At 55.2% G+C, this 26698-nt stretch overlaps 6 protein-coding genes across 6 annotated transcripts; 3 read left to right on the top strand and 3 right to left on the bottom strand.

Annotated features, from left to right (window-relative positions):
- Window positions 1–540: 540 nt before the first annotated feature.
- LTHEOB_12609 (Ice2 family protein) lies at window positions 541–1963 on the bottom strand (the record flags this gene model as incomplete). The annotated part of the gene is made up of 3 exons (XM_035509495.1): window positions 541–1149; window positions 1203–1391; window positions 1445–1963. 3 exons carry the CDS (start codon window positions 1961–1963, stop codon window positions 541–543), a joined length of 1317 nt encoding a protein of 438 aa, XP_035364434.1.
- A 921-nt stretch (window positions 1964–2884) lies between these two features.
- On the top strand, window positions 2885–3998 carry LTHEOB_12608 (Metal-dependent protein hydrolase; the record flags this gene model as incomplete). Its single annotated transcript, XM_035509494.1, has 2 exons — window positions 2885–2949; window positions 2999–3998. 2 exons carry the CDS (start codon window positions 2885–2887, stop codon window positions 3996–3998), a joined length of 1065 nt encoding a protein of 354 aa, XP_035364433.1.
- A 411-nt stretch (window positions 3999–4409) lies between these two features.
- On the top strand, window positions 4410–5798 carry LTHEOB_12607 (Short-chain dehydrogenase/reductase SDR; the record flags this gene model as incomplete). The annotated part of the gene is made up of 6 exons (XM_035509493.1): window positions 4410–4530; window positions 4584–4610; window positions 4666–4729; window positions 4850–4938; window positions 5000–5484; window positions 5715–5798. 6 exons carry the CDS (start codon window positions 4410–4412, stop codon window positions 5796–5798), a joined length of 870 nt encoding a protein of 289 aa, XP_035364432.1.
- An 8490-nt stretch (window positions 5799–14288) lies between these two features.
- On the top strand, window positions 14289–15299 carry LTHEOB_12606 (Usher syndrome type-1c protein-binding protein 1; the record flags this gene model as incomplete). Its single annotated transcript, XM_035509492.1, has 1 exon — window positions 14289–15299. One exon carries the CDS (start codon window positions 14289–14291, stop codon window positions 15297–15299), a length of 1011 nt encoding a protein of 336 aa, XP_035364431.1.
- Window positions 15300–16197: 898 nt separating this feature from the next.
- Window positions 16198–18721, bottom strand: LTHEOB_12605 (Amino acid transporter; the record flags this gene model as incomplete). The annotated part of the gene is made up of 7 exons (XM_035509491.1): window positions 16198–16395; window positions 16495–16895; window positions 16959–16970; window positions 17024–17183; window positions 17238–17424; window positions 17495–17710; window positions 17862–18721. The coding sequence occupies 7 exons, from the start codon at window positions 18719–18721 to the stop codon at window positions 16198–16200; spliced, it is 2034 nt and encodes a 677-aa protein (XP_035364430.1).
- An 849-nt stretch (window positions 18722–19570) lies between these two features.
- LTHEOB_12604 (Galactose oxidase/kelch beta-propeller) lies at window positions 19571–22077 on the bottom strand (the record flags this gene model as incomplete). The annotated part of the gene is made up of 6 exons (XM_035509490.1): window positions 19571–20603; window positions 20657–20995; window positions 21043–21170; window positions 21223–21234; window positions 21290–21828; window positions 21885–22077. The coding sequence occupies 6 exons, from the start codon at window positions 22075–22077 to the stop codon at window positions 19571–19573; spliced, it is 2244 nt and encodes a 747-aa protein (XP_035364429.1).
- Window positions 22078–26698: the final 4621 nt, after the last annotated feature.

Genomic DNA, 26698 nt, shown 5'->3' with positions numbered 1-26698 from the left:
TCTGATCCCATTACCCTCCTCGAACCATTTTTCTCCTCTTCAGGTTGTTTGGTGAGCTCCGATGCAAAACTCGAAATGCAATGCGTACATCACAAAGGGAAACCAAAATGTGCTAGGTTCTCGCTCCCCTAGCCGGGTATCTAAGCGCTCTGAATGTTGGCTACGAACAATTGAAAGCACGGCGGATTTGTCAATGTCGGCTGCAGCGTGTCCGAGTGTGATGATTGGGAAAGGTGATAGTGCGTTCAAGGCGCAGGCGTCGTGTGCTCCTGGGCGTAGAGCTGGCCACAGCTGCGCTGATTCGGTGATAATGCAATAACGCGGTCCGCCCACAGACGGAAGCAGTGCGGGCCTGGATGGAGCTTGTGTGGGAAGGATCAAGGTCCAAAAACGCAATGTTCCAGTACGGCCAGAATGGAAAAAGACACTGAAAGCATCGGCGGGATTATGCTCCTTCACGCCCTAATCTCATGTTGCTTTGCAAGCAACCTCAAGTTCATCGAGGGATCCTTTATCCGTGGAGACCTCGCTTATCTTGCCTCAGTCCGATTTCCAGTGGCTAGTCAAGCGCCCGTCATCGTCAGCTCTGCCAAGGTTGAGCTCGATTGCGTAAAGGCCCATTGTAGCAGCGAGGTTGATCCACCGCCATAGGTTGCCCCCAGCGTCGCCACCTTGGCTGGTCCACCACTCCCCAGCCGCATCGCCGTTGGTGCTGGAAGAAGCGAAGTGTTGCATGAGCAAACTTGTGTAGACAGCAATCAAGATACTCGGACTGAACCAGCTAAGGAACCCTAACACGCGGCCAGCCTCATCGTCATCATCCAAGGACGGATCCTGTGTAAGAGCGCGTGCACCCGATTCCCGGACGGCTGGAATAATACGAGCTGCTGCGTACATAACAAAGACACGGTAGGCGAGAGAGATAAGCACCGACGGCGTGATGGTCATGATCGCGGCGAGAATGAAGCTGAAGGCGGAATGTACAGTGGAAGGCAGAGTCGACAGGGCGTGCATCAGGGTAGTGTAGGAAGCCATGATGATAGGAGGTAGCGGAGGTAGTGCTGGCTGAGCAGAGGGTTCGCTCTGGGCTTGCTCAGAGGGTTGGTAGTCCGTGAAAATTTGGTAGATGCAGAGGGTAACGTAGGCAAACTAGAGAGCAACAGATCAATACACGCAGCCAGGGGCGAGCAAGTTGAGCTTACGAGTAGAGAGCTCTCCACCGGATTTCCACGACCGCTTCCAATTCCCCAGGAGCACAGGAAGATAGCGCAGGTTATGGCGGCTCCGATCAGAATAGCGTCCACGTTGCCGATCTCCGGGAAAGTCGTAATCCTCCACAAAAAGTACACGGAGCTTGAGATGACGGATGCCGACACGATCAAGAGACCAATCTGTGACTTGGTAAGTACCATTTCAGCACCAAAACAGGGAGCGCCAGCCTTACCATCCAGCTATCGCCACGTTCGCGGTTGACAAGCCATCTGGAGATCTGGCCTAGAGCTTGGATAACCAGCAGACTGCAGAAACCCTCGCTGATCTGGAAGACTGGCGTAGACCAGCGCAATAGCCTATCCCAGCTTCCGATCGTCAAGGTCTCCACCAGACCCTCCCTGCCAAACAACCATTCCCTGACTGAAGTGTATTCTGCCCGAGAACCACTGAATGTCCTCTGCACCCACCCACTGCTATTATCCGCATCGACCGAGAACTTATTCAAACTCCAAATCAAGAGCGTCGGGATAACGATCCACTGCGAGAGCGAGAGTAGGCTGACGATGGTCTTTCTCATGCGGGAGCTGTCCGGGGTGGCTAAGCGGAGCGTTGAGTCGAAGAAGTAGAAGCTGGAGAGAGCCAGCGAGAAGGCCAAGCCGCAGGTTCTGCCGCCAACATCGAATGCGAGGGGTATGGTGAAGATGATGGCGAACAGGAACAGCAGGGAAGAAACTGCACGGGTGAACCACATAGCGCGGAGGAACGCCGCCTTAGCTGGCAGGCGTGAGGACCAGCGGAGAATTCAAGCAGAGCGCTGAACTCGTTGCGCGCGGGGTCGACGCGCCGGACGGGCGCAGGGAGCTGGAGGGTGGTCGCTGGTTCGGCGGGCGGCGTTGAGCAGGCAGAGGCCGGGGTGGTAGCGGAGCAGCGAGATGTGGCTCGTGGCTTCCGCGTTGCGCTCGTTCTTGGCGGGAAGGTGCGCTTTCACGTGCGTGCTGTTGGACCTCCAACGCTTTGAGGTCAGCCTCGTTACACGCACTCGGGAGTGCTTTCAGAGAGGACAGACTGGCACTGCGCGGGCAGGACGGTGCGCGCGGTGCAGAGGGCGGAGCAGAGCGGTAGGTGGGCCGTGGGTTGTCGCGTGCTTTTGAGCCGGGATCGGCCTGGTGATCACAGTTGCAGATGCAGGTAGAACAGCAGGGCGGCACCCTAGATCCTCCAGGTTATCGGCGGGGTGGTCGTGTGGGCGTGAAAGAAGCAATGGTGAGGGGCGGGACTAAAGATGGAGGACGCTGAGTCTCTGGGTGTGTGCGGGCGAAGGACGCCATTAAACAGGAAGCTGTGGACCTGGCGCCAGATTTCTGGTTCCTCCGCAACCTGAGCATTCGCGCGGCTGGCGTTCAAGGTCGCGTTTTTATCCACCCGCATTCTCTTGGCCAACACCTCACCCGCCTTCACCGCCAAGCCCCGCGCTGCTCAAACACACCGGCCCGACAGGCGCTGCGGCCGCCCACTCAATTTTGGACCGGTGCCGACCTCGCCACGCCAAATCCGAGTGCGCTGGCTGGCCAGATGCATGCGTCTCTTCTCCCGCCATAGTGCCGTTATTTTCGCCCGCCCCGCTATTCGTCCATCCACCACTCTACTCGGCGCAACACCACCTCATTTTCGCATGACTTCTGCATCGCCCCAGGCAAAGCGCCTCAAGATGACTGGCCCTCTGATCGGCACGCACAAGTCTGTACCACCTGAGCAATCCTGCTTCCTTGACTGACAATTCCACTAGCGGCCACTTCCACGCCGACGAGGCCTTGGCCGTTTACCTGCTACGCACCTTGCCTACCTACAACTCTAGCCCGCTAGTCCGCACGCGTGACCCCGCTGTCCTCGAGACCTGCCACACTGTCGTCGATGTCGGTGGTGTCTATGACCACACTAAGAACCGTTTCGACCACCACCAGCGCGAGTTTGATGCCTACTTCCCCGGCAGGAGCGCCACGAAGCTCTCGTCAGCAGGCCTGGTGTACAAGCATTTCGGCAAGGATATCATTGCCCAGCAAACTGGCTTGAGCATTGACAGCGAGGATGTCGAGATCCTCTACCAGAAGCTGTACGATGGCCTTATCGAGGCTTTCGACGCCAACGATACCGGTGTCTCGCCCTACGACAGCAAGGCACTCAAGACTGCAGGCTTGGAGAAGCGTTTTGAGGACCGTGGGTTTAGCATTGCGTCCGTGGTCAACCGCTACAACTACCACTTCGAGGACGACGCGGGCAAGAGCAAGGAGGAAGTGCAGCACGAAGAGGATAAGCGTTTCGAGAAGGCATCGGCCTTTGTTGGCGAGCAGTTTGTGATGGAACTGACGGACAAGTACCGCAACTGGCTGCCTGCGCGCGCCGCTGTCAAGGCTGCATTTGAGGATCGCAAGCAATACGATCCTCAGGGCCGCATCATGGTGCTGAAGCAGGGCATGCCATGGATGGACCACCTGTACACATTGGAGGCGGAGAGCAGCACGCCGGTGGAGTCGCAGGTGCTGTACGTCCTCTTCCCCGAGAGCGACGAGCCGGATAGCAAGTGGAGGATCCGGGCCGTCTCTGTCGAGGGTGGTGGATTCGACAACAGAAGGGATCTGCCCAACGCGTGGAAGGGAGTCCGTGATGAAAAGTTGGATGAGGTGTCAGGCATCCCGGGGTGCGTCTTTGTCCACGCGAGTGGATTCATTGGCGGCAACAAGACGTACGAGGGCGCCTTGAAGATGGCGCAGAAGGCATTGGAGTTATAGTCTATGCAATCTATGAGGGATTTGGTGCGTGTCGGCGGCTACAATGCTGCGGTATGCACCTAGAAATGCGGCGTTATCGTGGGATGCAAAAATGGTCTTTTTAAAATTGGCTCAAAACAGCGGTGGCTGAAGCACGAAAATCCAATGCTTTTTACGAACTGCACGATTTTTCCAGAAGCCTAGAATCTCATCGCGATGTATGATCGACGCGATGCGTCGCGCGGGAGCATCCGTAAGCGAGGACCATCCTTGACGTCATGCGATGCTACGTCCTGCTTGCCCTTCTTTGACGGGTTGACCTCAGGCAAGCGTCATTGGATCCAATCACTTCAGCTTTATGAACCGACCCCTCGCCCTTACTACCCATTCAAGCGACTTTTGACGCAACAATCCACAACAAAATTCAGCACAATGGCTTCGACCAAGGATCTCAGAGTTGAGAAACTCTTCTCGGTCAAGGATTACGTATGCGTAGTCACGGGCGGCGGCACGGGCATTGGCCTAATGGCAGCACAAGCTCTGGCCGCCAATGGTATGCTGGCCTACGCTAGGCACATAGTGCTGCATGATGACTGACTCGAATAGGTGCCAAGGTGTACATTACAGGAAGGAGTAGGTCCCCAACGAGCTTCTCGAAATACCCTGGGAATACTAACGAAGGCAATAGGACAGGAGGCCCTCGAAGCAGCGGCTAAGTCTCACAGTCCTGATGGGATGGGAGAGATCATCCCGTAAGTTTCCGTAGCACTGTTCACCGACATGATGGGCGGCCAAGAATATCTCCAATATTACTCTAACTTTACCTCCTACTTAAATTTTACTCCGGGAGAGTTTACTAATCGTTTTTTCAGCTGCGTTCCTTGCGATGTCACTAAGAAAGATGACCTTGAGAAGCTGTACGCAGAGATCTCCTCGAAGGAGAAATACGTCAATCTTCTCAGTGAGCCCGCCAATTGCTCCTATATTCGTAGTGCTAACCTAGTACCAAATAGTATGCGCAGCTGGAATCGCAGGGACCAAGGCGGAGCCCGATCAGCAGCACGCTGGGAGCCTGAAGGAGAAACTATGGAATAACGAGACGTTTGAGGCCTGGAACGACGTGTATAACGCCGATGTCACATCGGTCTACTTCACAACAGTCGCCTTTCTGCCTCTACTGCAAGCAGGTACAGAGACCCACGGCCATCTCTCGGCTTCAGTCATCGTCATTTCCTCCATGAGCGGAATCATGCGCCACGCGCAGGGCCACTTCTCATACAACGCCGCGAAGGGTGGCACTGTTCACCTGGCAAAGCTTATGAGTGCGGAGTTCCAGAAGGTCCGTGTCAGAGTCAACAGCATAGCGCCCGGCTACTTCCCGTCGGAGATGACGGCAAAGCAAAGCGGTCCGGACCAGAAGAGCCACCTTCCAGCAGAGAACATTCAGGCGAAGGGACACGTGCCGGCGCAACGCCCGGGCAGCGACGAGGAGATGGCGCAGGCTGTGGTAAGTGTTTCTTCCTGTCATGTGGTTGGTTGTTTTTCCCGGTGGCCAGCGCCGGGGCTCGTATGAGTAAAAGAGTGGCTGGAGAGGCGGTGATGGCGACTTCGTCTTCGGCCATGGCAACAAGGTTACCGCGCGGCATCATAGGAAGCCTGCGCTGGCAATTGGTCGGCGGGGCAGATCAACCTGCCACATTTGACGTTAGAGTTGCAGCTGACGACATTTCTTCGCAGCTCTTTTTGACCAAGAACGCGTACGTCAACGGAGAAATCCTCGCGGTCGATGGCGGTGTGCTTAACGTCGTTTCGGGAAGGTGAAAGTGGGGAGGAAAGCACTGGGAAACTTCCAAAGAAGGAAAGCAGAGGGTCCAGCGAGGGCGGGCTCAGCTGGAATGGCACTTGACTTGAATGCCAAGCGGTCGTGAAGATTTCCACCGGCGGGAGCGCCGTAAAAGGGGCGGGTTCGGGCAGACTTCAGAGGTCGCGTGAGCCCCGTCCGAATGCCGTGCATGTGATGTTTTTGGCTAGTGATGCAGCGCCATGAGACGCTCGTCAACGTATGGCTGGGGAGAGGCGGGCTGGTATGGCTCAGCCGCATGGCTTTTCTGTGGCTCACGCATGGTGTGTGCTGTAGAGAGGCAGAGGAAACGGCAATAATGAAGGACGGGCGGCCGGGGCCAGTGTTGGGCGGACCTAAGCCTGGCAGTCGCTTGTGGTCGGGCCGGGACGATCGCTGACGGCGGCTGGCTGACGGCCTGGTTGCGGGCCCTGCAGCTGTTGTGCCAACAAACATCGCTCGCTTCCTCGATGCGCTCGGCGGCTCACTCACTTCCCCTCGAAGCCGCTCGTGCAGAGAGCTCCTGCAATTACTGACGTACGCGACCAGTCCAAGCCAGGGTCCCCGCCGTTTTACGCTACTCGCCTTGGAAGCCGGCGCAGCACCGGCGCAGCTAGCGCGACAACTGACGGCTTCCCTAACATCTCAGCCCTACCACCGCCCAATTCCAGAGAGCCAACTCTCGCACGACCTCTCCCTCCGCCCTCCTGGACCACCGTGCCGCCCGAGCTGTGTGAGCTCGAGCAGCGAGTGACGCACATCGACTGCGCCGCCATAGCTGCTCAGCCTCCAGCCTCTCACCACGCAGGCCCGCTTTCCGGATGGGTGACATGCAGCTCACCGTAGCAGCACCCCCCGCCGCCTACCACCGCGCCCAGAGCTCCACCTAATCTCCTCGCGCCCCGGCCTCATACCTGCCTTCCTTTTCGCTCCCGGTCCCCGCCCGCGAGACCACCACCTCGCCGTTTATTTACCTCCGCCTTGCGCCCCGCCGCGACGACCGACTACGTGCGAACGCCGTGCCTGGCCGGGGCAAGGGGGAGCGCTATGGTCGCCCACATGTCGGCACACCATAGTGCGGATAAACATTCGAATGGCAGCCGTAGGCCGCAGAGCCGTGCCGGCGCACATGGCCAGAACACCCCAGGCTCGTCGTTACCGCAGCAAGTCAGAGGGACTCCTGGTTCGGCGCATACCCGAGCAGCCAGGCCAACGACGGCCGACCGAGAGAAGGAGAAGCCGCCGAGCAAAGATGGAGCGGCACAGCGTGCTGCGCAGGATGTTGCTGGGCTGAAAGACTATGTGAGGACCTCCTACTCCTGTTTTGTACTACGTTGGCGCCAGAGCCTGGGCCGAAATGGAATCAAGCATTGCAAGAATAGCTGTCGCTGGCAGTGGTAAAAGAAAGTGCGGACTGACATCTTCTGTGCTTTAGCAACTCGGCGACTGCCTAGGGAAAGGTGCTTTCGGCTCAGTGTACCGCGCCCTCAACTGGGGAACGGGCGAGACAGTCGCGATCAAGCAGGTCAAACTTGCGGACCTCCCTAAGAACGAATTGCGTGTTATAATGCTCGAAATCGACCTGCTCAAGAATCTCAATCACCCCAACATCGTCAAATACCATGGCTTCGTCAAGGACGCGCAATCGCTTTACATCATCCTGGAATACTGCGAGAACGGCTCCCTCCACTCGATCTGCAAGAACTTTGGAAAGTTTCCGGAAAACCTGGTTGCGATTTACATGTCTCAGGTACTGCACGGACTCTTGTACTTGCATGACCAGGGTGTCATTCATCGGGACATCAAAGGCGCCAACATTCTCACCACCAAGGAGGGTCTGGTGAAGCTTGCGGATTTCGGTGTTGCTACCAAGACGGCCGGCCTGAACGACTCTAGCGTCGTGGGCACGCCATATTGGATGGCCCCAGAGGTCATCGAGCTGTCCGGCGCGACTACGGCGTCGGATATATGGAGCTTAGGCTGCACGGTAATTGAACTCTTAGAGGGGAAACCGCCATATCACAAGCTGCAACCAATGCCGGCGCTATTTCGGATAGTCAATGATGACCACCCACCGCTACCAGAAGCTGCCTCACCGGTAAGTGTCTCATCTCCACATTTCTTAGAAACGTTTGAGCAGACGACGACATCCTAACCAGAAACAGGCCGTTCGAGACTTTTTGATGCAATGTTTTCAGAAAGATCCCAATCTCAGAGTGTCTGCCAAAAAGCTGCTGAAACATCCTTGGATTGTCAATGCTCGACGGGCGGATGAAGTCGTACCGACCAAGCCCACCAAGTATGATGAGGCCGTCAAAAGCGTGCAGGAGTGGAACGAGGCCCTGAAACTTCCAGCCAATGAGACTCTCCGCCGAGCTTCGAGACCGATATCTGCAAGTCCAGTTCCCCCAAGAAGGGAACCACCGCCGTCGATCACAGCGCCCGTGCCTGGACAGAGTGGGTTGCGCGTTAAAAAGATGCGCCCCGCCACGGAGGTCTTTGCTGCTGCGGCTGAAGAAGATGATAATGATAACTGGGACGACGACTTTGCATCGTCCATCAGTGCCAGTGCCCTGCAGTTGCCTCATTTGAGGCCCCACGACAACTTTGCGGGCTTGTTGTCAAGCGAAAAGCTGAAAGCATACGCCACCGGCTTCGACACGGTGTCAGGAGACCCCAATGCAGATAACGTCTTTGGTGATTCCTTAACGTTGAACAGTCCGTCCACCTTGGATCCTTTTGATGGAATAGAGACTATCAGGCCTTCATCGTCTTCTAAGCAAGAGCCCGACAGTGGGAAAAGTAGCCGGACGAGTTCAGGAGCACAAAGAGGAGCCCAGGAACCCAAGACACAGTTCTTCCGCGGAATGTCTAAGGCAGCAGTGGTTCCGCCCATCAACCCTCGAATCTCGTCGTTCACGAAGCCGACGGCCGCCTTCAGAGAGAATTCTGTTGAAGACTACTCAGACCTTATCGCCGCCGATGATGCAGCATTTCAAAGAAAATTGCAATCACTTCAAGCACGCAACAATAAGGAATACACACCTCGGCTATTTCACCCGTCAGACCTCACGAACGTACCTCGCTCAGCCCAGAACGGAAAGAAGAACGGCAGTCTTCCCCGAAACGCCTCAGGGAGCAGTTCTGATGGGAAGGGTCCTGCGCGGCGCCCAAATCTGCAGCTAGGGATCGAAAAATACGCGGAACGTGAAGAGGAAGACTTTTCTGATGTATTCGGAAACGACGGCGCCGCACCAGCCCTAAAATCGAAGCATGAAAGTGACAGCGGCTCAGAGCGGGGAACGCTTCGCATGATGAACTCTAAAATATCTGGATCTTGGCTTGGTGACGAAGAGGACGAAGAAGATCCCTTTGCGCAATTGGAAGAGGGCTTCGATGAGATGGACCAGGAGACCAACGTGGCGCGAGATCGTCATGCACGGCTTTGCAGCCTTGTTGAAAACAGAGTCAGCTCGCTCAAGTCGACACAACCAGAAGACGTGCTGTACGACGTCTCGGACGAACTGGTACGTAACGCTATCACAAACAACTCTCATAACCATACTGATCTATCTTGCAGCTCTCAATCCTTATGGAGTCACCTGAAACTAAGAACGTAATTATCAGCTCCCATGGAATGCTCCCGATTCTAGAGATCTTGGAAACCCTGCGGAACCGGGAGATTATTTTGAGCCTGCTAAAGATTGTGAACATCGTGAGTTTACTTGACACTTGGGTTCACGTAATTTCTCTCACTGACGATTGAAACTAGATTATCCTAGACAACGTGGAAATTCAGGAAAATCTCTGCTTCGTTGGAGGTATTCCAATCATTAGTCAGTTTGCTCACAAGAAGTTTCCCTCAGAGATCCGCCAGGAAGCGGCAGCATTCGTTCGGCAAATGTACCAAACTTCAACGCTTACGCTGCAAATGTTCATTGGCTGTGGAGGTCTGAATGTGCTTGTGGAGTTCCTAGAGGAAGATTTAGAGGACGATCGTGACTTTGTCCTGATCGGTGTCAATGGCGTGTGGAGTGTCTTCAACCTTCAGGTAAGTGGTCAGAGAGTATGCTGTTTTAGTTTCTGCTAACGAGTGTAGGGACCTACGCCGAAAAATGATTTCTGTCGAATTTTCTCGCGCAGTTCCGTTCTATACCCTCTTTCGCTTGTTCTGAGTAAGGTTCTTGAAGAAGATGGAGAGGTCGCTGAGCTTCTCCAAGACCGCATCGTGGGCATTTTCATGCTATTCTCACAAGCAGAGACGCACGTCAAAGAACTTGTGGCGGATCGCATGGTCCTCAAGAGTAAGCAGCATTCGAGTGTACCGCCAAACGGATAAAGCTGACTAGTCATAGGAGTACTTAAGGATCTGCAACGCATGCGACCAGCTAATCAGATTACCATGCTCAAGTTCATTAAGAACCTATCTATGCTCACGACCACTCATGAAGCTTTGCAAAACTCGAACGCTATCGAAGTGCTCACGGACTTGCTCAAGTCAAGCATGAAAATGAAGCACTTCCGGGAAGTATCCAACCAAATCCTAAACATCCTTTACAACCTTTGCAGGCTCAGCAAGCCGAGGCAAGAGGATGCTGCCCTCAATGGGGTTATTCCTCTCCTGCAGACCATTGTCAAGACAGAATGGCCTCTGAAGGAGTTCGCGCTGCCAATTTTGTGCGATATGGCCCACTCCGGCAAGGTCGGCCGAAAGGTTTTGTGGCAGAATAAGGGTTTGCAGTTCTATATTTCTCTGCTCTCCGACAAGTACTGGCAGGTCACTGCTTTGGACGCTATCTTCATATGGCTGCAGGAAGAGACCGCCCGTGTTGAGCAGGCTCTTATCTCGGGATCATTCCCTGAAGCTATCGTATCTTGTTTCACAAATCAAGACTCCTCTGTGGACGCGTTCGAGAACCTCCTGGAACCGCTGCAGAAGCTCTTGCGCCTTTCGCCTCCGGTTGCTGCGCTCTTAGCACGTCCCGAGCTTTTCAGTCGCGCTGGCCAAAAGTTGCATACGAAGAAACCTGTGGTTCGCCTGAACCTTCTCCGTATTGTTCGCAGCATTTGCGATGCAACCGAGGAGAATGGTGGCGGCGCGCCTCTCATTCAAGCTCACGGCCTTTTGGATGCCATCAGGCGACTGGCTGAATCGGATCCTGCAATTCTTGTCCGCGAAATGGCGAACGAGCTCGTCAAAACATGTGAGAGCCAGACATTGCTGTCGCCCACCTCTGCGCGCCGGAGCGTCGAGTATCCCAGATCCCGACCCTCAAGTGCCAGGAGGCAGAGCGTCACATTTACGCCACTTGGGTTCCCTCCACCTGTTCCACCGCTGCCTAGCGGAATGTCATCCCATTTGCCGCCACCTACGCCGCCACACTCTGCTGTGGAGCACCGACGTAAAAACAGCTTTTGGGAGGGCTCTGGCGACAGCCCTAGAAGCACATTGTTGCTTGGTGCAAGCAGGAGCTTCGACAATGGACTTCCAACAACACGGCCCAGTTCTTCGCGGTCGAACTATTCACGGCCTCTTTCGCGCCAAGGAAGCAGTGAAAGCGCATCCGCAGCCTTCGCCATACCTCATCGACCGAAAACTAGGGATGGCAGCGGGGATAGTTCGACCTCTAGTTTCCACAGACTAAAGTCGAGGGAGGGTAGCGGAGACAGCTCCGCTCAGCACTATAGCCGGCCGCGAACCAGAGATGGCAGTGGGAACTCCGACTATCGTCTCGAGCGTTTGAACGCCCATAAGCGCGAGTCGAGCGATCCATCCGGATCTCGCCCCCGTACACGTGAGGGTTCAAACAGTTCTACGTCGACCGCCGTTTCGAGCTCCAGTCACACGCGTGAATACACGCTGTCGAAGCCGACTTCGTCTTCATCCATTTCAACCAATGACCCGTCGTCCCTATGGGCTGTCAGTGGAGAGGATTCTATGAGCACTCCGACGAACGACTCTTCTTATCCAGATGGCCGCCGTGGGAGTGTGCAATCGAACAAATCGAGCCGCCTTCCCGTCAATGTCAGGCCAAGCAGCAGGAGAGCGAACATGAGCTTCAATGGCAGTCAAAGCCCCAGCAGCACTCCGCGGCCTAGTCCAATGCACGCCCACTCGCACACAGGCAGCAATGCTAGCGACAGGGAAAGGAGCAGTTTCGTGATTGGTACACCGCCGAGCCAAGTTTATGGAGGACCTGGCTCAGCAGGGTTTGCGACGCCGCATTCATCGCACCACCCAAGTGTGACAGGCACTCCGCACCACCCAAATGTAACAACAGGCACTCCGCACCATAAGCTGGCAGTTCGAAGGCGCCGCCAGACCAGCTCGGGCTACGGGCGGAGAGGCTCAAGACAGGACGACCTTATGCGCGAGGTCGGCCATTCAGGACTTCTAGGGCGGCGTGGGAGTCGCCAGGACGATGTAGGGGTCGAGTAGCAACGAGCCCGCTCCGGTAGTGCCTCCCAAAACCATCTGCAACATTATCAGAAACCGAAACAACTGAAAGACAAATATCACCCACCCCCTTCCAATAAACGCTACAATCGTTACGAGACGAACCCAATTCAGCAACAGCAGTCCAATAATCCTTATCCTCATCAACAGCGAAACGTGTCGAATTCCAGTTTGCTGTCGTCTCATGGGTCCCAGACCCTGCGACGGCGACATACGACACCATCGCCGTCTCCGACGTTGGAGGTGGAGCTGTCATTGCGCGTGCAGATGCGACAGGCAGAGCTGGTACGGCGGCGAAGTGTGGGCGTGGGCCTGCGGATGGACCTGCAACCGCAGCTGCGGCGAGTCAACAATATGCTTGACTTACGCCGGGCTGCCATGATGCAGGAGGCGCTGGCGGAGCTCGACGCGCTTGCGGATGAAGCGGCAACCGGACGGGTGAGCAGGATGAGCTTGAGCCGTGTAGGGGAGTGGTCATACGTTTAACGTGTGACATTGCTCTCTCATACGGTCTTGAAGCTACTGAATGCCTGCCTTTGATTCCGGCTGCTATGTGCTTTTTTCCGCTTGTTTGTTGGTTCGCGTCGTTTTGCTTCCTTCTAGGAAGAGAAGCAAGGAGAAGAGGAGATTTCTAAGAGTCTCAAAGACGGAAGACGAGAATGAGAAAGACGAGAAGGTGCACCAGCGCCTGCCAGTACGCCATTTCCCTTGCGTCGATGGATGCAAGTTATTTGGAGGACGATTACGTTTGCCGTCCTCTGTTCTTCAACAACCCCCTTTTGTACTTCCGCCCCAAACATCGGTCGTGCAAGATGGAATACCCGCTGCTTTTGTGCGTGCGTCTGCATTACTCTCGGATGCATAGTGTTTGTTGCTCTTTTTCTCTGTCTTCATGGTTTTGGACAGGTTGGGTTTGGTCCACCCTTTCTTCTGGGTAGCATTGGTGCATTTAATGGTTTGGTTTGCAGGTTTTCGTTTCGGCTCCTGTTCGAATGGCTTGCAGAGGGAGGGAGGCCTTCGCTTTTTTATCTCTTCTCTTTTTCTTTTGTGCGAGTTTCTTGGGCTAGCTTTGAATGAAGAGACCCAGCCTGGTTTGAATGCGAGATGTTCTTCGGCAATGGTTTCTCCCTTTATTTTTGTTTTTCCCTTTCTTTCTTGGACGAGGAGGTCCGCGAAGTATGGTTGATGCTACTTTCTTCAGCAACGAGTTCTGCGTTTCAAAGCTTTGCATATCGTGGTTTTCCTGTTCCTGCATATCTTGGTTCGGTCCTCGCGCGTTCTGGAATGGTTTTAGAATGGGGTTTAACGGTATGGGCCATAGTTTACTTTCTTGCTGTCTGTTTCGTCTGCTCGGTTGCTTAGCATTGCTTGCGAGGCGTATTACAGAAACAATGGAGTTGGTTGTGCTTTAAAGGTTGATGTGGTTCATGTGATGTCACTTTCTCGAGGATCACCCTGTCTTGCCAGAACAAGAGCGGTAAAATAACGAGATATCGATTGGTTCTATAATAGCGAATCTTCATACGAGAGCAAGCATTTACAAATTGCGAAATTTAGCACCAGCATGTCCATGTGGCTGCCCCGTGTGGCTGAGATGAGATGCACCGCCGCGTCCTGCCCCACAAGTTGGCCGGCCAACGAGACGCTCAATGTAAACACGGACTTTCTTCACCACCAAACGTCCCTTCTAGAAACGTATCACAAATTCACCTTCCGTTTGCGTAAGTCATGGATTCCAATCACTCTTGACTCTCGCCGATGAGGGGTTCCAGGACACCATTCACTAACACAACCCAAGGCCCGCGGTGTATCAACTGAGACAGTCGCACTTTGTTTCAATTTCAATTCACACCCTGTACTTTTTAAGACTTCATTCAGCTTCCCTTCCACATAAATTCTCCCAAAATTCTTCGTCTTCCTCGCTTTTCCCGCAACTCTACCCATCAAACCACAACACACCTGCTTCGCTCCATATCGCAAGCACGCCGCAACACATCGCACGTCACACAACAGCATGTTCCGCTTCTTTTCCAACGCCCCACGCGAGGAGCCTCAGCCTCAAGACGAAGAGCCGGCGACCGACGCCGTCGCACCAGCGCAGCAGGCGTACCCAGAGCCGCCGCGCAGCCCGCGGCTGCAAGTCGAGCACTCGCGGCGGCTAGAAGAAGAGCTAGCGATCCTACGAGCAGACCTAGCAGACCAGCGGGCGGCGTACGAGGCCAAATTGTCGGACCAGCGGGCCAAGCTGACGGCGAAGCTGGCGTCGCAGCGCGACAAGTACGAGTCCAAGACGGCGCGGCTGGCGGAGCGCAACGAGTGGCTCGAGGGCACCGTGGCCAAGCGCGCCGAGGAGAAGCAGTGGCTCGAGCGCCGCAACGACGCGCTCGAGGCGACCGAGAAGAAGCTGGATGCGCGCATCGGCACGCTCGAGGAGCGCGTCTTCGAGCTGCAGGCCGAGAATTGGGCGCTCAAGCAGGAGAATGCCGATCTTCGCGCTGATTACGACGGCGTGGTGGGGGATTTGACGACGTTTAGGAAGGGGACGGAGCGCTTGCTCGAGGGGATGAATAAGGCTTTGGCAAAGCCCAGGGCGAAGGATGTGCGGGGCAGCCCGAAGACGGTGGAGGGAGGACGAAAGGGAGGAGAGGAAGAAGAGGAAGAGGAAGAAGACGAGGACGAGGAAGAGGGCGCACAGGAGACACCGAGGGGGAAGAGGATCGAGGCGCCCGATGCTTCGTTATCCGGGGAGACGCTGAGGACGAGGTCCCGAGATGGGAACGGTGGAGAGGGGAGGAGCAGGCACCCGCAAGCTGGCGGCTCGGTCGATCCCAGGTCGCTCGACGCGCTGCGCACCCTGGGCCCTTCTTCGCGAAATGTGAGTCCCACTCGTGGTCGCCAGAGGCGTCTGGGTGGGAGCGGTGCTGTGACTGCAGGGACCGCGAGCTCAGATTTTGCAGGTACTGAAAATGTCGCAATCCGGCCATCGAAAAAGAGGCAGCGGACGAGCTCAGATACCGAGTTGTGACTGATCATGGAGAGAAGATGATGATCAGCTGTGTTTGGCTTTTTCTTTCTGTTGTATGTTTGTTGGATCGCTGGATTGGCGTCTTTTTTGGGAGATTGGGATACAGATTTAGTAGGCGTTTGGATATTACGGGCATGCGCGTATGCTTGGTGGCGCTTCTTTGGGATTGTGCATGTGTATCAATATACTTGACGATGAGTACGGCTCCAGAGGCTAGTAGATAGGTTGCGAAGGCGACATAAACCACTCACTACAAGAGACGCATAGAGCGAAATGAAAGAATTAATATATAGTATAACTACCCCATTTCACCGCGAATAGTTTGTCGCTTGACGGATCTTCGACTCGAAATTTGTCATTCTCACTAACAACTTTAGATACAGGAAGGCGGGCATTCTCATCATAAGAAACAACAGGACTCGCGCCTAGTTGCTCTGCTTTATCATCCAAAACGCTAGCACGAGGCCGCGCCATCTCATTTTACTAATCATATACATACACGCAGTCCATATACAAGGCGTACAGTAAAAGCTGGCCACACGCGCATAGACAGCGTGCTCGTCTAACGACCGTGAACCGATTCTTAAAGACGTAAACAAGAAACCAAAACTCCTTCGGACCCCGTCCGCCTGACCGGATACCTTGCAATGCACACGACGCACACAAAACGAAAGCGAAAAACAACCAAGATGACCGTTTGATGGTGATTCCGTCTCCCTTGATAAATGCAGATGCTGGTGTCCCTAATTCATTCCCTTCCGATCCAAATCAATTATCCACCCCCCTCATATCCTTTCATACTTTCTTTGAAAATTCATAGCAAGTTCCCGCCCTTTGAAAAAAATAATGTTTTTTCCCTTTTCCTCCCATTCCTTTAATCCTGTCGTCGATCGTTCCTCTAGTTGCAAGTGGCCACGCCTCCTTCATTGCGCATCATCTTCGTGACGGCCTGAACCAAGCTGACGCCCAGGACGGAACAGCCAAAGGCCACACAGGCCATAGCGCAGATGCGTTCCGTGCGGCCGGACCTCTTGGTTGAGAGCTTGAGGAAGCATAGAGGTGGAAGGATATAAGCGAGTGCGCAAGCGGATGTTGCCTACCGTGCAGATTCATTAGCAAAGGAGGAGAGAAAATATCAAGGGTATCGAAGGATATATCATGGGCGAGACCGTGCGAAAAAAAAAAAAAAACTTACTCCGACCAACTCGAAGACAACACCCAAATCGCATGTCATCAAGCTCAAACCCATGGCACTGGTCACTAGCGTCGTGGTGAAGATGAGATGTCTACTCGCATCCCACGGCTCACCGGGGAAATAGTAATTCTCCATGACCTCGCGGCAGACGAACGCTTCGAGTGGTAACGTTGACAGCATGTTGAGGCCGAAGCACAGACGAGCGACGTTGACCAAGACGTTGTTGGTTGGAAAGTTGTTAAGAACGTTCCCTTGTGTCTTGTCACCAAAGGTCAAGTAGCCAGCGAGCGCCATGAGCAGACACGCGATCATCGATACCGTGGTGCTGAAGTGCGTGACCTTGGAAAAGCGGTCGAGTGTGGGCTTTTTAAGGGAGCCATAGATAAGGAGGGAGTTATGGTCTGCTGAACTTTAGCACATTTCATCGTGGCTGGAATGCATTTTGGAGATAGGTGTGTGCTTACGGCATACAAAAGCTAAGTTTGTGTTAGCAATGATACAGCTTAAGTTTTGGGATCATCACACTTACCAAATGAGATAACGCCCACAGCCTGAAAAACGCCGTCATTGATGATTAAACTTCCTCTAATTTGACCTTTCATGTCTTGAGGAACTCTCGGACCTTGCGTGAGAACCGCCACGATGATGATGAGCATGCTAATAAGAGCCAATGTTGATGCTTTTGCCAACTGCTTTTGTTAGTGCCTGATCACAAAGCAGTGGGTGATGCTGCTCAAACTTACCTTGGCAATATCTCTATACAACGAAAGGGGATAGGAAATGCCCAAAATGAAAAAAACAATGACTGCTCGTCTGTCCGTGAGCAGCCATAGGAATGGGGTATCGGGTAGCGAAGGGAACAGTGCTTCCATCACATGCGGGATGGTGTCGCCTACGATAATGCAAAATGCTATCATGCCGCCAAACGCACTACAATTGCAGGCCGGTCAGTTTTGACTTTCTTCCATAATTTTCCACCGTTTTCTGAGGGACCACTCACAAAGCCCACTGGGCAACGCTTATAGCTATCAAGCCGGAATTTCCAAAGCAATGTTGCACAGTTGCTTGGAACGAATTTGCTCCACTGAGCTTCGAATTCACGACTATGAGGCGGATCGTCCAATCGACGGTGACGGTCAGGACCACAAGTAGAAGAATACCGGTCAGCAGACCCGCTTGTTTGAAAGCGTAAGGTTGACCAATGATGCCAGCGCCACTGTTGAAGAAGAGAAATCACCATTAGCTTGACCCAACCCAGGACATGAACCAAAAAGAGACAGATTCGAGTCCCTGACAGCTCCGCCACAACCCTCCACGATTCCTCAAAATAGAACCAGCAAAAGGAGAGGGGATATTCCAAAACGTACATGATGCTGTTAGCCATATTCATGAACGCGCTCCTGAGCCCGCTCTTCGGCCTCGCGCTCTCCAAGAGATCCTCGGGGGCGAATCCAACATCCGAATTCGCAACCGTGACGCTCGGCGCCTCGATATCCGTGAGCAGCGGCAGCCTTTGTTCCCGTCCTCCCCTCCCGCCGTTGCTGTTGCTGCGCCTGCCTCTTCTCCCCCTGCCGCCCGCCGCGCCGTTCGACAAAAAGTCCTCCTCGTCGGCCCACGCCCGGTCGTCGCCGCCCTCGTCGCTGTCGCTGTCGCCGCCCAGCGGCATGCGCGTGGCGTACGGATGCTGCCGCGGCCCGCCGCCGACATTGTGGTACCTTGCGGGTCCTCGGCCGCCGTTGCTGTTGGCGCCTCCCTCGCTGCTGCGGCGGAAGTGCTCCTCCAGCGGGATCAGCTCCGCCTCCTCGTCGAAGCGCACCCGGTTTGGCGTCCGCGGCGTGCCGTCCGGCCGGGGTTGCGCCAGGCTCGACTGCCGCCGCGGAAGCGCGGGTTTGCCGTTGGCGCCGAGGGCGGGCGACGGGGTAGCATCTGGAGCAGGCGAGGCCGAGGACGCGCGTGGTATGGAGGTGAGCGGCAGCGGTCGGTGAGCGGCGGTGGCGGGAGCGGGAGACGGCGAGGGGGAGAGGGATTGCGGTGAGGAGGTGAGGAGGTTGTTGTCGTGATTGCTGCTGCTGGTGTCGTAGGGACTCTGCGATGTGATTCCCAGGTCGTCGGTGTGGCGGTGAGTGAAGGAAGGCTGCGGTTCGAGCTCGAGCTCGAGCTCCTGGTGGGCGGCGTTGCCCAGGAGTCCCAGGACCTCGTCGGCGTCGTTGGCGTCGGAGCGAGGCATTGATGATTCCGGTGGTTTACCTCAGCATTTTCTTGGGCAAAGGGGGGGCTCGGGTGCGGGGGAGGTCGTCTGCTGGGTGCGGCGGTGCGTCGTGGGGGAGTAGAGAGCAGGCGTGGGTTGTGGATTTTGGTGTCGTGTCAGGGTGCTGGGGCCTGTCGTCAGCCAGCCGCAGAGCAGCGCACCGCCGCGCAGCCGCTTCTGGACAGCTGGGCGGCGCTCGGGGGATCGGCGCGTTAGGGCTGTCCCTTATTTCTATATTCGGCTCTCTAGTCATCTTCTCCCAGATGCGGCCGCGCAACCTAACCGCACGTGTTGCCGCCTGAGGCCTCTAAGCGCGCGCGCGCGGCTGCGTTGTTGTTGTCGTTACGCAGAGCATGCAGTCCGTTCCTTGGTCGCTCTGCCGCACGCCCGCAAACGGCGCTGCGAAGCGAGAGGCTCAAGCACTGCGTCGGATCGCGTGGCGCCCTGCTGCATGTCAGCCAGCCCCGGGCGTGCGGTCCTAGGAAAACGGCCACACGTGCAGCATCTCGATATGAGAGAGCCAACAATTGTCCGCTGAGGCATGCGATCGTCACTCTCTAATCACTCGACCGGGTTTGCAGGAACAAGCTGCATGATTAATTATCCCGCAAGGGGCCGCCCCTCGCATCTTGTGACGTACGTCCGTCCGCCCCCATATTTCCTTTCCAGGTATCGAGCAGATCCGCTGTTCAAACAAGAAATACCTAACAATCCTATGTGCCGTTCGGCCCCAGACATTGACTCCTGAATTGAACGCCGAGTGCGACGGTGGAAATGAGAACCAACATTAATAAGACTCTACCAAAATTATCGAATCCCGGTCATTTACTAGTCGTGTGCCTCTTCTCTGAACTTTCCTCTTACTGGCTGTTTCACCCCTCCCGAAGAGCCGGATCCTGATACCGACCCTATGCTTTCGCTGATTTGGCCTACAAGCGGCGTGTCGCTCGCGTGTGTGCTCTGTGTTACGTTTCGACCGACGTGCAACGGCTGCGGATAAAAGTGCGCCGGCGTGTTCGATGATGTCGTCGGATATGCTGAATCGGGCTCCGATTCTCGCGAGTAGTCGCTGGGAGTTGCCGTCATCCCCGGATGTGAACCCGACGGAATTCCAAGCCCGACATGTCCTGCCCGTGGTGACGGTGACGGTGGAGGTGGGAAGTGCTCGTTGTGCAGTGCATGCTGCGAAGGGTCATAAGGCTGAGCGTTTGGCGGCGGTGGTTGGAACATGTATTGCGGTAGAGTACCGGGAGGACCAGCTGGATACATGTACTGCGGAGCGTTAGGCGACAAAGGTGGCTGCATGTAGCCCCCCGCCATGCCAGGTGGTCCGCCGGGCGCGTAAGGCGTCGTGGGTGATACTGGAAATCCGCCGGAGTGCCCTATTATTGGTGAAGTCGTATTAGGTGATACGCTGTGTTGAGTATAGACGGGAGAGAGGTTGTGGTCGGCCGGCGATCCAGGATCCTTACGAAATCTATGGCTGTTTGTTGCTGAAAGCTCGGAAACAACCCCACCTTCGAGATTGGTGCTATCATCTGCCGCAAGCTCAACTGGATTCGTTTGCAGCGGTTGCTTTTCCTTGACTCCGTCCTTGCTCTTCTTCCTCCGTCGGAGGCAGAACCACGCCAGGCCCAGAACCAGAAGCAATCCGCCAACTCCACCGACAACGCCACCGACGATTGCGCCCACATTAGAGTCGCCCGAGTCACCGGATGAGGTGCTGTTGCTGCCACCCGTTGCCGCGGAAACATCTCTTGTCGCCGTGCGAGCTGCGAACGTCGGAAACCTGGAGAAGTATACTGGTAGATCTCGGTTATCCCACGTGTCCGGAGCCTTGTTCGTCGCGCTTCCACGAGAGCTAAACAACAGCAGTCAGTACTCTGAGCTCAGCCGCCATAGGGGACAACATACTCTCCGCCGATTTTGGCAACAATCTCTGGCGGCACCAAGTACTCGGTGATGTTAGGGTAAAACAAATCCCACATTGCATCTTGCGGACCGTTCTTTCCCAGGTTCAGGTTATGGGTGCCCCAGACACTTGGCGAGTCACAGTCCTGGTGTTGTGCAAACCATCCGCCGATGATGAGCATTTGCGCACTGTTGACGACGTTGCACGATGAGATGCCATGTGGGTTTCCGGGTCCAGCCTCGGTCGGATACCACTTAATCCATTGAAAGGAAGGCATCGTTAGTATGTAGACGTCGTCATAGCCTGTTGTGTTTGTGATGCCTTGGCCGCCATAGATGTAACTGAGCCAGTCAGCTGAGGATCCACAGGAGGCACGCGAATGACCTACACATTGTAAGACGACTTGTCCTGTGCCCAGGTTACACCGCCACAGAACTTTCGTCTCATGTCAGGAATCTCTCCAGTGGCAGTCTGCTTGTACCATTTCGTCGAAGCAATGTCGTAAATGTAAATGTTCTGCGCGTGCTATTAGATATTGTCCAGATTGACTGTCTCAGACGTGGCTTACACTCAAAGCATCCTGTCAGATATTCAGGTTAGTAAGTGCTTTGCGATTTGAGTTTCTCATAACTTACCCCTACAACGGTTCCATTGTCAAAGGGGTCAATGACGCCACCAAAGTAGACAAGAAGGCCTTTGTCAGAAGCTGGAAGGTAGACCATGACGCCTTCTCCTCGGCCGGTTTGGTCATAGCCGGTGTTGTTAGTCCAGGCATCGTTAACAAAGTCGTATATTATGAGGTTGCTGGTGAGCATCGGCTCAGCTCCCCATCCAGGGACTGTGTTGTTGTTGAGCCAACCGCCGAGGTAGTAACCAATCCCAGTCTCATTTACAGTTACACCTGCGCCATAGGATACTCTCTGAATTCCAGCAGCTGCACTGACGTCGGTTTGGTTCCATTGGTTGAGCAAGATGTCGTAAGCCCAGGGTTTAAAGGCCTCAGGAGTGGAGTCAGTGTATTCGCCGCCGTAGAGGTACAGGACCTTGTTCACTTCATCGGCCCACAGGACGCCACCGCTGAGATCAGGCACATTTCGTGTCTTGTTAAGATCAGCATGGAGTTGCGGCATTCCAGACGAAGAGTCTTCGAGATCATTGTAGAGCAGCCAAGAATCTGCGACGGCAGTCAGTAGAGGGGGCGGGCAGGCTCATAGCAAGGCATAATCATACTCGTGTAGTTGAGCGGGTTCTGTGACATGGGATTCCACGTGAGCTGGCCGCCATCGATGTACAGGCGGTTGTCGACTACGGCGGTCTGGTGTCCCCAGCGGCGGCAGAAGTCCCGGATGGGGTCTTTGGCATGGGCTGGCTGCAAGGCTGCAAGGGCAGCGGCGATCAGGTATCCTGAGAGAAGCGGAGCCATGGCTGCTGGGAGCGCTCGCTGCGCGCGCCTGGCAGCGGAGGTGTCGAATCACAAAACCTCGAGAGACGGAGAAAGGGCTCTCTCAACAACAACAACAACACGAGGGCAGCGACGCGGGAGAAAAATGGGAAGCGTTCAACCAGAGCGGTGGAAACAAGAGGGCCAAAGCTGAGAAATGTGGAAGCACAGGGCTGCCATCCAGCGCAGATCGCCACGGACGCCAGGGCCTCAGACGGAATCGGCGGACTGGGGCAATCCTGCGATGCAGGACGGCGAGCTTGGACGGAGCTGATTCGCCGGGTGGTACGACGGAACCAATGGCGGCAAGCAAGGCTGGCCAACTGTGCGACGCGCAGCCAATGGTCGAGTGAGACCTGCCGGTACGCAGCGGTGTCGCGAGCTCCGCATCCCCAGCGCAACGGCAGGCCCCTGCACTGTCGACGAGCCAGGCGGGTGGCGCGTCTAGAACGGCGCTGCTTCATGGTGCTGACGGGCGACGGCGCTGCGCTGTGACCGGCCGCCCACGCTGCGCCCGCATGTCAGCCGGAGACAAGAGTGCAGCCCATGGCGCTGGCGGAAGCCAGGGCAATATAACCTGCCCGCGCCCCGGCTAATGGCGCGGCCTGGAGTGCGGAGTCAAGCAGCGCGCACTGCTGGGCGTGATACAGATAATCTCCCTCGGGGTGCACGAGCGTGGAGTGACTCGAAGGGCGCGCGCGGAAGAAGGGTGACGAGAGAGGCGATGCACTAGGTAGGCACGTCAGACTTCCCATGGCTCCGAGCTTGTTGGCTTCCGGCGGTGCAGCGGCAGCGCCCCGCTATCCCTGCCTCGGCCATCACGTGCGGCGAGCCAGAGTTCCTCGTACCCGGTGCCAAATACGGCACCTTCCAAAGCTTCCGTGGCCATGCGCTCGCGCCCTTGCGTGCCTTTTTACTTTCCACCTGAACCCGACCTGGTGCACACGCCACGAGCATCTTCCAGGCCGCCCGCCATCTCAGCTTGGGTCGGAGTATTGGCAAGCCCGCCCCTATGATTTGCAGGGAACCTCAGCCTCCGTGTCGAGCTACCGCGAGCTTCTTTCCGCCGATCAAGCTTGGCATGCTTTACCGCTACCGTCCACTCGACTCCATCGCGCGCGCAAAGCCACTCGGAGCGCCATGTATCTCTGAGGCTGTGGCTAGCGCCGACGAGCTGAGTAAACCAGTACCGCCATATGTACCTCACGCCCTCTGTGGCTTCGCGGTGAGACCCTTCGGCTCGTGGTTTGATCTCACAGGCTCAGGAACCGGCGTGAGCGCCACTGCAAGGTCCTGACTCCTGCATTTCTCGACTTATGGTTGCGTGCATGTGGGCGTTCCAGTCCAGAGGGAAAAGCAAGCTAGGTACCCGTCTACCGAGCCAGCGGCAGGTGAGCCCTTCATCGCCGCTATAGCTCCGGTTCGCACTATTGTCAAGACTGCTGCCTTGGATTCCGCCTCCGGTCAGCCGACAGTCACATCCGGGATCTCCTACAGTATATATTGCAGGCGGACGTCATGTCTGACTACCGAGCTCGTCTGTGAGGACGCGCGGGCTTCCCTGCTGCATACATGGCCCTCTTGGGCTGTCAGCGGAGCCGTGGAAACTGAAATGAAACTGAAATCGTTGCACAAACTCAATCTAGGAGGGCAAAATAGTCCGCAACCTCACGGCATCTGAAAGCGGAAAATGGATGGCGGCAGTCGGGATTGGCTGCGAAGCCTCATGCGGGCCGCACACGCGGCTCATCACGCTTAGGCCGTGCCGTCCTCTAGATTGGCTTTCGCATCTCTAAGCCGTGGAATTCTGTGGATGAGGGTTCGTTCGTTGTCGTCATTCCGTAGAGAGAGCCCAAGCTCCTCGTCATGAGCCTCCACTCCTGTTGGTTGCCAGCAGTATGATCGACTGCGAATCTGCTCGTATCCCGCCTCTTGATGTGCGAAGGTGCAGGGTTCTGCGCATCCAAGCGCGTTGATTAGAGTAATCCGGCCAAGGGGAAGATTCCGCCGGGTGGCCTCATGCCGGCAGAAATCAGGCTCTGACCCCAGCTTACGGTCCTCGGTTTCGGGTGCACGTTGGCAGGCATGCCCGCGTATGTAGGGTGTGTATGGTGACAGGTGTTCGGGGTCGGCTTTCGGCCCCAACAAAACACCGTCAAGGCGGGGAAGAAGGGGCTGCACGTGTCAGTCCATCTCTCCGCGCCTACTTTTCTCCGCACCTGCTTCCCTATTCTCCCTCCCCTCGGCCCCGTTTGATTAGCTCTGACTGTGCGCCGCTCCTCCTCAAGCGCTGACGCTGACCTGTCAGGCGCGGTTCGTAAGCTGCCGCCAACCCGACTGCATGTCGCCCAAAGTCACCAAGCCAGCATAGCCGCAGTCTCAAGCGGTACACGAGAGAGCACTTGGGATCATGTGAAGAATGTGTATTCATTTGTACACTCGTCTCAGCCCACGCTACTCACCCACGAATAGAGCTTGGTGTGACCTGGTCAGGAAATTGGTCAATTGTCAGAAAGCTTGATATGACCCCATGGATTCTACTCGCCTCTGTGCCTTCTCCTCTTTTCCTCTTCTTCGAAATTCCGAGCTGATCTGATTGAGAGAAAATGAATCGTTCGAGAGCAGATTGAAAAAAGCAAATATTCAAGCCTCAATACTCAAGATCCATGCCTTCTCCACCAACTACAGCCGCCACCTCAGCTCCAGCTCTCCCAATGGAGCCATCTCGGCCCTTCCCGCCGCCTTCCCCTTTTCTTTCCCTTCATCCCCGTTGTCTTCTTATACGAGTTCCTAACCGAAAACTGTAGTCGTGCGCCCGGTGCAGAGCTGGTGTGCGCTGCTCTCGGTCGAACACGTCGCCATTTTACCGCCAAAGATCACCACCTACTTACACCGCGCTTACTGTACGGGATGCGAGACCGGCTACAAGAGCTATTGTGATGACTGTATTTCTTGCTTACTCCGCCCCGCGAAAATGGTACCGCGCTCGGGCTCGACGTTTTCAAAGCCTCGACGACCGGTGGGTCCGTGGTAATGCGTGGAGGGGCAACGGCACGGGGATCGTCTCGACTGCCTGCATGTGCTGTCAAATGGGAAACGAAACCGAGCGTTCGCTACGGTCCCAAATGATGGGGCCGGTGCAGACAGCCCTATGGCCGTATTGAGGATCTCCTGGAAAGGGGGGGTCGCCAGGATGTTACGAGGTTGATTCGCTTGGTATTGCAACAGAGGACGGGCGGTTGAAGCATACGTCTGCACATGAATATACGACGTATGTGAACAAAGACATTTGGATAATAGCCTCGAACACCTCGACTTTATTGCATCTCTCAGCGAATCGACCTCGTATTGACGCTGAGACCGGTTGTTGCTGCATGGTCAGGAACTGTAAGGTTTCCAAGAAGGCCGAGCCAATAGTTTCAGTAAAGGAGGGGGAGGAGGCCTCTTAGGTGGTTGGTGCGAGCGACTGCTATTGCTCATTATTGTGGGTCTTCAAACCAACCACCTTCACATCCAACTCATGTTTGGGTTCCGGGTTGTACCCATAGTACTGTCAACCGAGATGCTGGTCGATAGGTACCTGAAACAAACCTGGATTTACTCGTTGAAATAGTAACTGGTAGCAGAGAGTAATAGCCGAAAGAGTAAAGGTTCAGAGCTATGGCTTGGCCACACCGACGAGATGTCCCGCTGTATGCCAAAGATGTTGGTTGGTTTCACTCACTCTGAACGGCGAAGATGCATTATTACCGGGGTTTGAAGAATCTCTCTGGTACGTAATTTATCAAGTCTACTGGAGAAGTGAACTGCTGAACCCGGTTCTGGGTCGCGGAGATAGTCGTTCATGGAAGTGAGGCAGCCGTGTGTTGTTATCGTCTTAACAAGATAGTCCAAGGGCTTCAGTGATCATCTGGAGTGCATGGCACTGAATTTGGAGGAAATGAATATTTTGGCAACGACAATAAACCGAAAGAAAAAAGCAAGAACATGAACAAAATGGAGTACTTTCAAGTGTTATGCAAGCTCACGGCAAATCTATGGGATGCTTACGGTATCTGATTACAAGCATTGTCTGGGATAAGGCGTCAGAGATTTTACGTGTGAAGATAGCTGTTTTGTGTGTTGTAGTAAATCTTCCCAATTCAAAGAAAAGGATTTTCATTTGAATCTACTAACTTTCAAGGCACAACTGGCCGATGCAGGCTCGGAAGGCGCTTCTGAAGGATCAATTTGCAGCAAAATTAGAACTTTCGGACTGTCCTCGCACAACTATAGCCGCATGGGGATCCATTGAGCCAATTGTGTTGTAGAACCTGCGCGAAAGGACCGGCAACTGCGATGTGCACGCGACGGAGCCCTGCATGAAAAACAGCTACCAGTCCGCACGCGTTCTGCGTGGTTCTCGAATCGAGTCGGTTGGTTGGTGGCAGCGGCGTCGTTTCTGGAAGGCGCGTCCCTGCCTTTTAAACCTCCCGCTGCGTGGCCTTCCTTCCTTCCACTCTCTCTCCCTTTCACAACCTTTCCGTTTCGCTTACGGGCCTCCTCGGCTGGATCTCTAGAAACCCTACCGCCAATCGTCGTTGTCGCACGCGCCGACGCCAAC

Source organism: Lasiodiplodia theobromae, assembly GCF_012971845.1.
Source record: "Lasiodiplodia theobromae strain AM2As chromosome Unknown scaffold_68, whole genome shotgun sequence".
Lineage (NCBI taxonomy): Eukaryota > Fungi > Ascomycota > Dothideomycetes > Botryosphaeriales > Botryosphaeriaceae > Lasiodiplodia > Lasiodiplodia theobromae.
The sequence above is the reverse complement of the archived record's forward strand: the minus strand, read 5'-3'. Positions and strand labels throughout refer to the sequence as shown.